We start from the raw sequence: 11,859 nt of genomic DNA, 5'->3' as shown, positions 1-11,859 counted from the left end.
ACTTTATTCTATCACTTTAAACTACTTTATAACCTTTAGAAATCAGAATTTTAGCACTAGATTTTAATTCCAAACATTTTCACAATTAGGTCCTACAAATCAATTTCTTTTGAAATTACCTAATAAAATCATCTAATAAACAAATTAAAGCTTCAATTTCATGCTATTTTATCATAAAATTATAGCACTCAACCATGGTGACTTTCAATTTTATTCATAAAATCAAAAACTAATGAATTTAGTAATAGGACCTAGTTGTAAAAGTCTTAGAAACATAAAAATTACAAGAAAAAGGTAAGGATTAACTCACTTGGTGCAAAAATTATGAAAAAACAGCTTGAATAAACCTTAGGACATTTTTGGCTGATGAGAATGCAGAAAAATAAAGAGAATTCTAGATATTCCAATTTGGTCCCATTTTTATGTTAGTAAAATTTATTATTTTCCCATTTTACCCTTATTTCACCAATTCTCCTGATTTTTCTCAGCTTATGCCGCGCAAAATATCTATTTTTGGGATTATTTGCAATTTATGTCCCTCCTTATTTAACAATTGAGCTATTAATCATTCTAGTAACTTTTACACCTTTTTCAAGTTAGTCCTTTTCACTTAATTGATTACCCAAACATTAAAATTTTCTAACGAAATTTTAATACCATATTACTAACATTTCATAAATATTTATAAAAATATTTTTGACTTGGTTTTACAAGATCGAGGTCTCAATACCTTGTTTTTACCCAATTTCTTCAATAATTTCTTTTTCTAACTAACCACTAAATCGGTAAAATTTTTCTATCGATGTTTTCATACGATTTTCCTATCATATCAATATTCATGCAAAAATATTAAAATAAATTTCTCTTTAAATCGGATTTGTGGTTACGAAACCACTGTTCCGATAACCTTGAATTTAGGCCATTACAGGTGGTACAATAGGGGGATGAGGTTGTTGAGCATGATTTCTCTCTTGCATAAATTCGTTAAACCATTAATTCATAAACCCAAAAAACATGTTTTTAAGTTCTTAAGCCGAAAGAATTGGGACGTTACTACTTGTCCCGTGTGTAACACCCCTAACCCATATTCGTCGCCGGAATAAGGTTACGGAGTATTACTAGAGTTTACAAAATAATTACAATTAATTCATGTCATTTACTATTCATATATGAAATTAATTATATTTTATTATATAGTATCTTTAAATGGGCCCTCAAGGACTAAAATAGGCATTAGAAACAAATCAGGACTAAACTAGAAACTCAGAGAATTTTTCACAAAATTTCAAAATTTTTCCTAGGTGCAGGGGACACACACCTGTATGGCCAAGCCGCGTGGCTCACACAGCCAAGAGATACGCCTGTGTCTTAGGCCGTGTGAGCATTCGATGTGGGACACATGGTCGTGTCTCAGCCCGTGTCCTTACACGTGTAACTCTTTAACTTGGGTCACACGTCCAACCACACGCTCTTGTGTTAGGCAGTGTGAAGGGTGCAGGAGTCACATGACTAAGCCACACACCCGTGTGCTATGCCGTGTGCAAATACCTGGGCATTCTGTTTTGAAATTTCAAGGTTCAGGAGACATACGGCTAGACTACACGCCCATGTGCATGGTCGTGAGTCATACTCGGCTGAGACACATGTCCGTGTGTCTGCCCGTGTGGATAAAAATAGGCCATTTTAAGGCCACTTTTCTCACCTTTTTTGACATAAACCTACACACAACTTTAAATACACTAATATATCCCAACCAAGCAATCAAAACCAATCAATACATGTTCTAAACATAATATAACATTACATATACATCAATTACTTATACTTATCCATTTAACTCATTTCATTGATTTATCAAATTCTACTACTAATTACACACATATAAACATTTAAGATTCACAACCATAATTCAAACTATTTCATTGCCAAACCAACCCTATACATGTCATATAAACCAAAATTTACATTTTAAAAACTACCAGATTAAACTAGGTAGTGTGGCTTGATGTGTTTATCTGATCTCTAGATTACACGTTAATCTACAAGAACATAAAACAACACGAGTAAGCTTAATGAAGCTTAGTAAGTTCAATAGATTAAACATTGATCTTACCGAACTTAATATAATAAACTAAATTGTAAATAAATCATACATTCTCTCTGTCAAATACAACATAGTCAGTGAACACACTTCCTTCAAATCAATATCATTAATAATCAATATATCTTTCAATTCATTCACATGGGTCTTTTACCAATTCTTACTGAATCGAGGAACGACTTACGGATATGAGTACACCTTTTTCTTTGTGCCATAGTCCAACTATGGTCTTACACATGCATTGCCATGGCCTAGCCATGGTCTTACATTCGTAGTGCCATAACTCAGTTATGGTCTTATCATCAGAATGCCATATCCCAGCTATGGTCTTACTTATAAATACTGTCATGGTCCAACTATGGTCTTATGTTCAAAATGCCATAACCCAATTATGGTTTTTTCATTAAAATGTCATCCCAGCTATGGTCTTACATATAAAAATTGCCACAGTCCAACCATGGTCTTATCCGTCAATTCATCCTTTGCTATAAAACGATTGTACGCTATCCCGCGTTCTACTTGTTTTAAACATTCATTTCAATTTCATATTTTAACAATAAATTTTAATTTTAATAAAAAAATATGAATAAATACATTTTATCATTCATAAATCAATAAATAATCATAAATTTTTAACCATACGAACTTACCTGGATTGAATTGTAAAATTGGTAGTAGTTCAAGGATTATTCACTAATTTCCTTTTTTCTCATTGATCTATAGGATCTTGATTTAAAATGTAAATTTTTTATTCATTAGCATATATTTCAATTTCAGTCCACTTCACAATTTATACCCTTCAGATTTTGAAATTACACAATTACCCTAACTTTTACAATTTTTACAATTTAGTCCCTCACCAATTAACTTATTAAATGAGCTAATTTTTCTCAATTAACACTTTATATAAATGTTATAAGCTATTACACAACCTTTGATAAACAAACTTTAATACCAAACCCTAAGATTTAATCTCTTCCACAATTTTGTCCTAAAATCAATTTCTATTGAAATTACTTGATAAAATCATCATATAACAAAATTAAAACTTAAAATCCATGTTAATTCATCTTAAACATCCAGCACTCATCAATGGTAACTTTCAAAATTACCCATAGAATCAAAAACTAATAAAATAGATAGTTGGACCTAGTTGTAAAAATTTTAAGAAATAAACAAAAATTGAACTTACATGAAGAAAAATTATGAAAAATCAGCTATTAGAAACCCTCCTATGGCGTTTTGGGACAGCAATTTGGGGAAGAAATGTCTAGATTATCCTACTTACTCCTTTATTTTATTTTCATTAATTTTCCCCAAATGACCAATTTTGCCCATCACTCACTTGATTTTTGTTTTTCTTTTCTACTTAAGCCATTTAAACCTTTTCAATTAGGCAAATTTATACTTTAAGTCCTCCCATATTTATATTTTAAGCTATTTAATCACTATTTCATCAATTAGCTAGTTTTGCACCTTTTTCAATTTAGTCCTTTTTACTAAATTAACTATCAAAACGTTAAAATTTTCTAACGATATTTTAAAACTAACTCAATGGCACTCCGTAAATATTTATAAAAATATTTACGACTCGTTTTATAAAATTGAGGTCTCAATACTTCGATTTAGAAACTAATTAATTTAATAAATATTTCTAAAGCACAAATTACTAATTCATATGCCTTCCTAAACTCATAATTTGTTCACAAGCACTAAATAATAAAATTTTTGAACTCACTCATTGGATTCAGTGGTCTTGAACCACTGTTTCTGACACCACTGAAAATTAAGTCATTACACCGTGTTCAGATGTTTGTACTCTACTATTAGCATCATCATGTTTAGCATGTTCAGATTTATCTGACATCTTTACAATCTATAAGAAAAAACAAGGGTTAGATTGGATCATACACATCACACTATCACATATTTATATGACATGTATTTTTAAAAATTTTACACACTACGTTTGTTCTGAGAATCAGCTAAACCGAGCTTTGATACCATTAAATGTAACACTCCTAACCCTTATCCATCACCGAAACAGGGTTACGAAACATTACTAGACTTTATGAATTAAATACGAACATTTCACAACATTTAATAAACATATCCGAAACCAATAATAAATTATTCATATTGTCCCTTATATGAGCCATCGATGCCTAATATACACCTTAGAACTGAATCGGGACTAAACCAGATACTCAGGAAAATTTTCCCAAATTAAAAAAAAATTCTTAGGAGTAGGGGACACACGCTCGTGTGGCCGGCTATGTGACTCATATGGCCAGAAGACACGCCCGTGACTTAGGCCGTGTGGACATTCGATGTGAGGCATACGGCCGTGTCCCAACCCATGTCCATACTCGTGTAACTCTCTGACTTGGGCCACACGGCCAACCACATGCATGTGTGATAGGCAGTGTGTAAGGTGCAGGGGTCACACGGCCAAGTCACACGCCCGTGTGCTAGGCTGTGTGCAAAAACCTGGGCATTCTGTTTCAAAATTTCAAGGTGCAGGGGACACATGGCCAAACTGTATGCCCATGTGTCAGGCCGTGTGTCACACACGGCTGAGACACACGCCCGTGTCACTGCCCGTGTGGACGAAAATATGTCATTTTAAGGTCACTTTTCTCACCCAATCTTGGTATCAACCTATGCATAATAAATTTTACACTCACAAACCATACAAGACCCTCAATTCAATCCAATACCAAGTTCTTATAACTAACATATCCACATATAATCAAATATCTTAACTTACCAAATTAACAACTTACACCTAGGTGTATATGTAACCATGCCTCAATAGACCTATTAATTATCCATCGTCTAAACATTTCAAACATGCTTCATACATTATTTATCTTTACTCATATAAGTTGGGTTGAAATGTAAACAAAATATAACTCTTGATATTTACACAAATCATTATCACCCTATACATGCCATATAAACTAAAATATACATTGCAAAAACTACCAGAATAAATTGGATAGTGTGGCTTAATGAAGCTTAGTAAGTTCGTTGGTTTTAAACATAAATCTTACCGAACATTGAACATACTATAATCAAATCAAGTAAGTAAATAATTCAAATTACATTTCCTGCGAACAACAACTTCAATTTATGAATTCTCTTAATTCATATCAAAATCATCAATAACTTTAAGTTCTCATATACTAATTTCATATGTCACTTATTAACCTTACTGAATCTGAGAACGACTTATGAATATGAGTACATCGTATACAGAATCCCGAAGGTTGCAAGAAGCACACAAGTGCTAAACGGAAACCCATAAGGGTTGAACGGAAGCTCATAAGAGCTAAATGGAAACCCATAAGGGTTAAACTGCAGCTCAAAAGAGCTGAACTAAAACCCATTAGGGTTAAACAGAAACTCATATGAGTTAACTGAAGCTCATAAGAGCTAAACGAAAAGTAAACACGAAAGTTTGCAACAAATGCTGAACCTCGATTTACTTGGGTAAATTGCCGTCAATTCTTCCTTTGCCATAGAACGATCATACTCAATCCCGCGTTCCACTTTAGCCGGATGTTCATCCCAATTCATAATATAACAATATTTCATTTTTATCCAATAATATATTAAATACATAATAAATTTAACAACATTCCATTTTTAACAATATATTAAATATGTAACATCATTCATCAATTTCCATATAATTATTAAACTTTAACCATACAAACTTACCTGGTTTAAATTGTGGAATTTGTAGTAGTTCAGGGACTATTCTGCTAATTTCCCTTTTCACAATTATCTACGGGCTCTGATCTAAAATATAAAATTATTCATCCATTAGCATATAATTTAGTTTCAATTCATTTCACAATTAATACCCCTCAATTTTTTAAATTACACAATTACCCCAAATTTTATAGTTTTTGTAATTTAGTCCTCACCAATTATCCTATCAATTGAACTAATTTTTCTCAATTGATAATTTATCTAATTATTCTAAGCTATCATATAGCATTTGATAAATATAATTTATTAACAAACCCTAATATCTAACATTTTTCACAATTTGGTCCTAAAATAAATTTTCTATTGAAATCACTTGATAAAATTATCATATAATAAAATTAAAGCTCCAAATCTCCAAATCCATGTTAATTCATCACAAACATCCAACACTCATCAATGGTAACTTTCAAAATTACCCATAAAATCAAAAACTAATGATACAAATAGTTGGACCTAATTGTAAAAGTCTTAAAACACAAGAATTTCAAGAAAAGAGCAAGAATTAAACTCACATGAAGTAAAAACATGAAAAACCAGCTTTGAGGACCTTCAATGACGTTTTTGGACTGCAATTGGAAGAAGAAATGTCTAGAAATTTCTAGAAATTCAATTTAGTCTTTGTTTTAATTTTTACCTTAATTCCAAAATGACCATTTTGCCTTTAAGTCATCCAATTTTAAGAAAAGAGTAAGAATTGAACTCACATGAAGTAAAAATATGAAAACCCAGCTTTGAGGACTTTCAATGGCATTTTTGGATGAAATTGGAAGAAGAAATGTCTAGAAATTCAATTTAGTCTCTGCACATGCCGTCTTAGCCTTCTAATAGGTGTCTAATTGTCTTTTTGGTCCTCCCTTATTCACCACTTAAGCTATTTAATCACTATTTCTTTAATTAGCAAGTTTTTCACCCTTTTCAATTTAGTCCTTTTTACTTAATTAACTATCAAAACGTTAAAATTTTCTGAAGAAAATTTACTACCGACTTAATGAAATCCGTAAATATAAAAATATTTACAGCTCAGTTTATAAAATCGAGGTCTCGATACCCCGTTTTCAAAATCAATTTACCTAATAAATTCTTCTAAAACACAAATCACTAATTCAAAAGTCTTCCTAAAATCACATTTAACTCATAAATACTAAATAATAAAATTTTTGAACTCACTCGTCAGATTTAGCGGTCTCAAACTACTGTTTCCGACACCACTGAAAATTGGGCTGTTACATTAGTTATGTTCTTCATTATATCCATTATGATGACAGAACCACCTCCCTCAAATTAAAAAAAAAAAAGGCAAATTGTTGAAGATGCCCAGTTTTGGAGAATAATGCATGTATTATTGAATCCCTTCATCAATGCAGGTTGTTAAATGAAATGAATGTTGTACAAAATAGAAAGAGATGGAAGAAACGTGCAGGAAGCATTAGTTTTGGTTTCTCCAACCGCCTAATCACTAATCAATGATCAACATCAAAGGAGAAGCAGCCAGACAGAGAGAAAGACTGTTTGCTTGAAAATAATTACGAATTAAAAAATTGGGGTATATTTACTAGATAATTGATTATTCTATGTCCGTGATATCATTAAATATCATATCTATTTTGGCGTAAATCAAGCATCAATTATCCAAGTAACAAGTTGAAAATGAAGGTCTGTTTAAAGGGTGGAGTGCGAATGGATTTCTTTTTTCTGCCTCAAAATTGTTGCCCCTTACAAAAAATGTCAGTAATTGGAATTGTAAGCTGTGTGTGAAGCCATGGAGAAGACTTTGACAAGTTAGAATTAGCGTACCCTCATTGTCCACCTCCATATATGGTGTCAAGTAAGACAAAGGGTTGATAGCGGTCAACTTAGGCTATTTAGCATATCATAAACGTTAAAATATACTTTTATTTTTTAAAATTTTAAAATTTAGGTTCAATTATTAATATATTTTAAAATTAAAAAATTATTTAATAACAATGTAATTAAAAATAAATTGAATTTAATAAAATATTTTACCTGTGTTAATAATTGAAAATTGAAAATTATGAAGGAAAGGAAAACAAATGGAAAGCAAAATCCTTCATTTCCTTAAACTAAGAAAAGAAAGTAATTTTTAAAATTGTAATGTATAATTATTCTTTCATAAATTATTCAAATAAAAATCATGAAAACTATATGCTTTGATTTCCCCCTCTCTACTTTCTTTTTCCTTAGTTTAGCGCGTAAACATCTTTCCTTTTCACCCTTTATTCCAATCATTAACATCAGTGTTTGAGGAAATGTGAAAAAGGCATATATACATTAAACAAAGGGGTGAGGGCTGTCTACGCTGTATATCTCTGCCCTTCAACTTTGTGTTCCCTGTTAAATCAGAGATTTTTAAAATCCAAAAGCCCCCCTCCTCGAATCGTGCTCTGCGTGGAAGCTAGTGCAGGAGTGAGTGACCTTCACGATCTCCCCACCTCTTCCCCCTCTCTCTTATATTTTTTTCCTTTTTTTGTTTCATTTTATGATGTTACATATTATCTGATCGCCATCTCCTTCTTTTCCTATCCGTTCCCTCTATTTTCTTTTTTTCTTTGTGTCTTTTCTTGTTTGAAGGGTTATCCTATTCCTTCCTCGGTATTTGTTTTCCGTTTACTTTTCTGGGATTCTTTGACCCAATATACTTCTTTTAATACTAATATTATATATATTTCTTTTTTTTTTTTGAATTAGGTTTCCCTCATCTTTTGTTGTTTTCTTCTGAGATTCTTCCTAGTGTTTTTTTTTTCCTTTTTTTTTCTTTGGCTTATCTTTTCTGTTCTTTTGTGCTTTGGGGCAAACTCTGTTAGTTACTACTATTGTATATATCTTCGGTGAGTGTGTTTAGCCTCTTTTTCTCTTTGTTCCTGTTTGATGGGCTGTTGATGTCTTTGGCGGTTGGTGAGAATCCAAGTCCCAAAACCATGGGGTTTGATAAGGAGGGGAGTGCTACTGATAGTGAAGCTTCAGAGACAAAAACACCATCAAAGATTCCTCCAAACGAAGATGCCGTTGACGGACATCATCCCCCTGGAATCAATAGAAAAGCAAGCGAGAGTTCTCTTTGTCCAACTGAAGACGAAGACGATGATGATGAAGAAGAGAGGGAGATTGAGTTAGGCCCGAAGTGCACCCTTAAAGAACAACTCGAAAAAGATAAGGTTCGTTCCTTTGTTCCATCTCTTCCTTCATATACTAATCTTTCTTTTTGTTTGAAACATTTTTAACGTTTAATCTTATCTGTATTTTGGTGGGAATTTGAGGGTTCAGGATGATGAGAGCTTGAGGAGGTGGAAGGAACAACTTCTTGGGACTGTGGATTTCGAGTCCGTTGGAGGTTTGACTTTCTCTTACTACATCTCTCTCTCTCTCTCTCTCTCTCTCTCTCTCTCTCTCTCATTTTCTATTCTTTCAAGCTTGAGGATTTCTTTCACTGTTGATGAAATTTATATTGTGTGTAAAATATCTGGAATATAATCCCTTGATCTCAAATGTTGCAATACTTGGTAGACCATTATTAAAAGGTAAGAGATGGGATGCAAGATCAATTTGTTTGCATATTGAATTTCAGCTTCTTTTAATGTAACTTTTTTGTTGGTGGACAGTTTATCTTAACATTGTAGGCGTAGAGTATAGCTTCATACCTTCTTTTTGTCTATGATTTCATCAATAGTTTCCATGCTCTGTAACGTGTCCTTTCTTTGTATCCTGACATTTTCTTCTATTGTTTATGATGTTATAGAAAAGCTAGAACCTGAAGTGAAGATACTGAGCCTTGCGATCAAATCACATGGTAGACCTGATATGGTACTTCCAATTCCGGAGAACGGAAAGCCTAAAGGCTTGTGGTTTACCCTAAAAGAAGGAAGCAAATACAGCCTGCAATTCACTTTCCAAGTGAGCAACAACATTGTGTCCGGCCTCAAGTACACTAATATGGTTTGGAAAACTGGTGTCAAGGGTAATTCCTCTTTCTCTTTCTCTGTTGTTCATATGGAAGAATTGTACCCTCTCATGTTAACCATTGGATTTGATATTCTTCACCATGAACTTTTGTACCAGTTGATAGCACGAAAGAGATGATTGGAACCTTCAGTCCCCAGGCAGAGCCTTACACACATGAAATTTGTGAAGAAACAACTCCATCTGGAATGTTTGCTAGAGGATCTTATTCAGCTAGAAGTAAGGTAAAATCAATGATAAAATAAAAAACCATTTAAGCTTGTTCATTAATGTCCATAGTGGTTTGTATGATCCTGGTTCTCTGTTGCTTTTATTACTTGATTTTCTTGTTAGATGGTGTCTCCGAATTAATATACTGATAAACATCCCATTAATGAGTTGTCAGGATCCATGTGAAACAGGCTTTTGAGATTCAAATTTGTGGGTCATTCTCATGTTATAGATAATGAAATCATAGTTGAAATTTTGTACCATCTTGATAGTGTGCATTCATACAAAGGCTTACTGATATTGTTTCCACCTATTTCTCTCCTTACAGTTTGTGGACGATGACAACAAGTGCTACTTGGAGATCAACTACACTTTCGATATCCGTAAAGAATGGCAATCGTAGACTACATACGAAGGAATCATTGTCAGCGAATTGGTTTGCTTTGTGTCCATTGTTTGTCAAGTCTCCTTTAGGTGTGACCATAGTTCATTCATTTACTTTGTTCTTATTTTGCCACCCATATCCTGTGTGAGAGTGAGACTAAGAATGGTCTACACAATGAAGAGAGTTTAGTGGAATAGCTTTCTGTTTTGCTCCGAGTCCGAGTTGCAGTTAGACATTCATTTCTTTAGGAATGGATTAATAAAAAAAAGTTAAAGCTTTTGCTTTTTAACCTTCCTTCACGGGAACCACGGCGTTAATCTTGCACTGTGTTAAGCTTTATTATATCTGCCATTCGGAGTAATTTGATCTGTAATGGAAAACAATGAAAAAGTTGAAAACTTTTTAAGGGGGGTCGGTACATAATTGTATGGTCTCAGTTGTTTTCCTTCACCGTGGAAAGTAAAAGTTAGCCAAAGCATGTGTAAACGCTTTGTCCCTTTAACTTTATTTGGTCCTTGTTCATTTTTGTTGTCACAAGCCAATTTACATTGTTTCTTTTTTGTCCCAATCAAAACCCACTATTAAATGACTGTTCAAGATCCAGTTTTTGTATTTGGAAAACGGATTGAGATTCTAACTATGCTGAGATGTGCAATGTCTAATTTCTTTTTAGGGTAAAAGCACATTTTATATATTAAAACAAATGCTAGAACAAAAGAAAAGCATGCGAGGGTTTGTACACCCAAATTTATGTGACTCGTCTTATTGAGGACTAGAAATATCATGCTTATTAAAAAAAAGGTAAAAAGAATATTTAGAGGAATTTAAAAAGCACTTAAGATAAAGCAATATCTTAATCAGCTATTGAGTTACTTTATTAATCTTTTTTCTCATCCAATGGAAGGATAAATTGAAAAAGAACGAACTGAGATAATAAATATATTGAATTCAAATACATCAATTTTTATTTGATAAAATTCTTGCCATGCCTAATTTTTCTTTAAATTTTTCTCCTAACGTATGGAATGGAGACCAAGAAACTAGCTTTGCCATATCTAAGGCCCTCTATATGATAAATCCTCATCCACATGTATGAACACAAATATTTTTAAATATTGAAAGAGCCCCCCCACTATATTTGATCATATTTGCAGAGGACTTGACATGCATGTACGTGTTCTCTCTTTCTTCTTCCAGCGTAAGGGAAGGGCAAAGAGACTGAAAGCTACAAACATGGCAAGCTTGTGTTGTGATCAATTTGTATTTGCACTGATTATTACAATATATTTCCGTGATTAATACCCCAGAGCTTCGCCATTCCCAACGATTAGTGCCCTTTTCCTCGGCATTTAAAGCTAAATATTGCAGTGGTTCCTAGAGTCGGATGTTACGTGATTAACACCATTCC

The 11,859-nt window shown here is 32.9% G+C and overlaps 1 protein-coding gene across 1 annotated transcript; it reads left to right on the top strand.

The window, feature by feature from the left end:
• The first annotated feature begins 8,170 nt into the window (after positions 1-8,170).
• Positions 8,171-10,740, top strand: LOC105770146 (rho GDP-dissociation inhibitor 1). Its single transcript, XM_012591223.2, has 5 exons — positions 8,171-9,054; positions 9,164-9,230; positions 9,636-9,854; positions 9,956-10,080; positions 10,395-10,740. Exons 1-5 carry the CDS (start codon positions 8,779-8,781, stop codon positions 10,467-10,469), a joined length of 762 nt encoding a protein of 253 aa, XP_012446677.1. The 5' UTR covers positions 8,171-8,778; the 3' UTR covers positions 10,470-10,740.
• The last annotated feature ends 1,119 nt before the right edge of the window (positions 10,741-11,859 follow it).

This window comes from Gossypium raimondii, chromosome 5 (assembly GCF_025698545.1).
Source record: "Gossypium raimondii isolate GPD5lz chromosome 5, ASM2569854v1, whole genome shotgun sequence".
NCBI classification, from domain to species: domain Eukaryota; kingdom Viridiplantae; phylum Streptophyta; class Magnoliopsida; order Malvales; family Malvaceae; genus Gossypium; species Gossypium raimondii.
Note: the sequence above shows the minus strand (reverse complement) of the source record. Positions and strands in the feature narration are given on the sequence as shown.

Excerpts from the sequence above, each read along its gene's own strand:
- LOC105770146 (XM_012591223.2), top strand. The coding sequence starts at position 8,779 with ATGTCTTTGGCGGTTGGTGAGAATCCAAGTCCCAAAACCATGGGGTTT. Across the intron at positions 9,055-9,163 it reads AACAACTCGAAAAAGATAAG|GATGATGAGAGCTTGAGGAG; the intron begins GTTCGTTCCTTT and ends TTGAGGGTTCAG. Across the intron at positions 9,231-9,635 it reads GGATTTCGAGTCCGTTGGAG|AAAAGCTAGAACCTGAAGTG; the intron begins GTTTGACTTTCT and ends ATGATGTTATAG.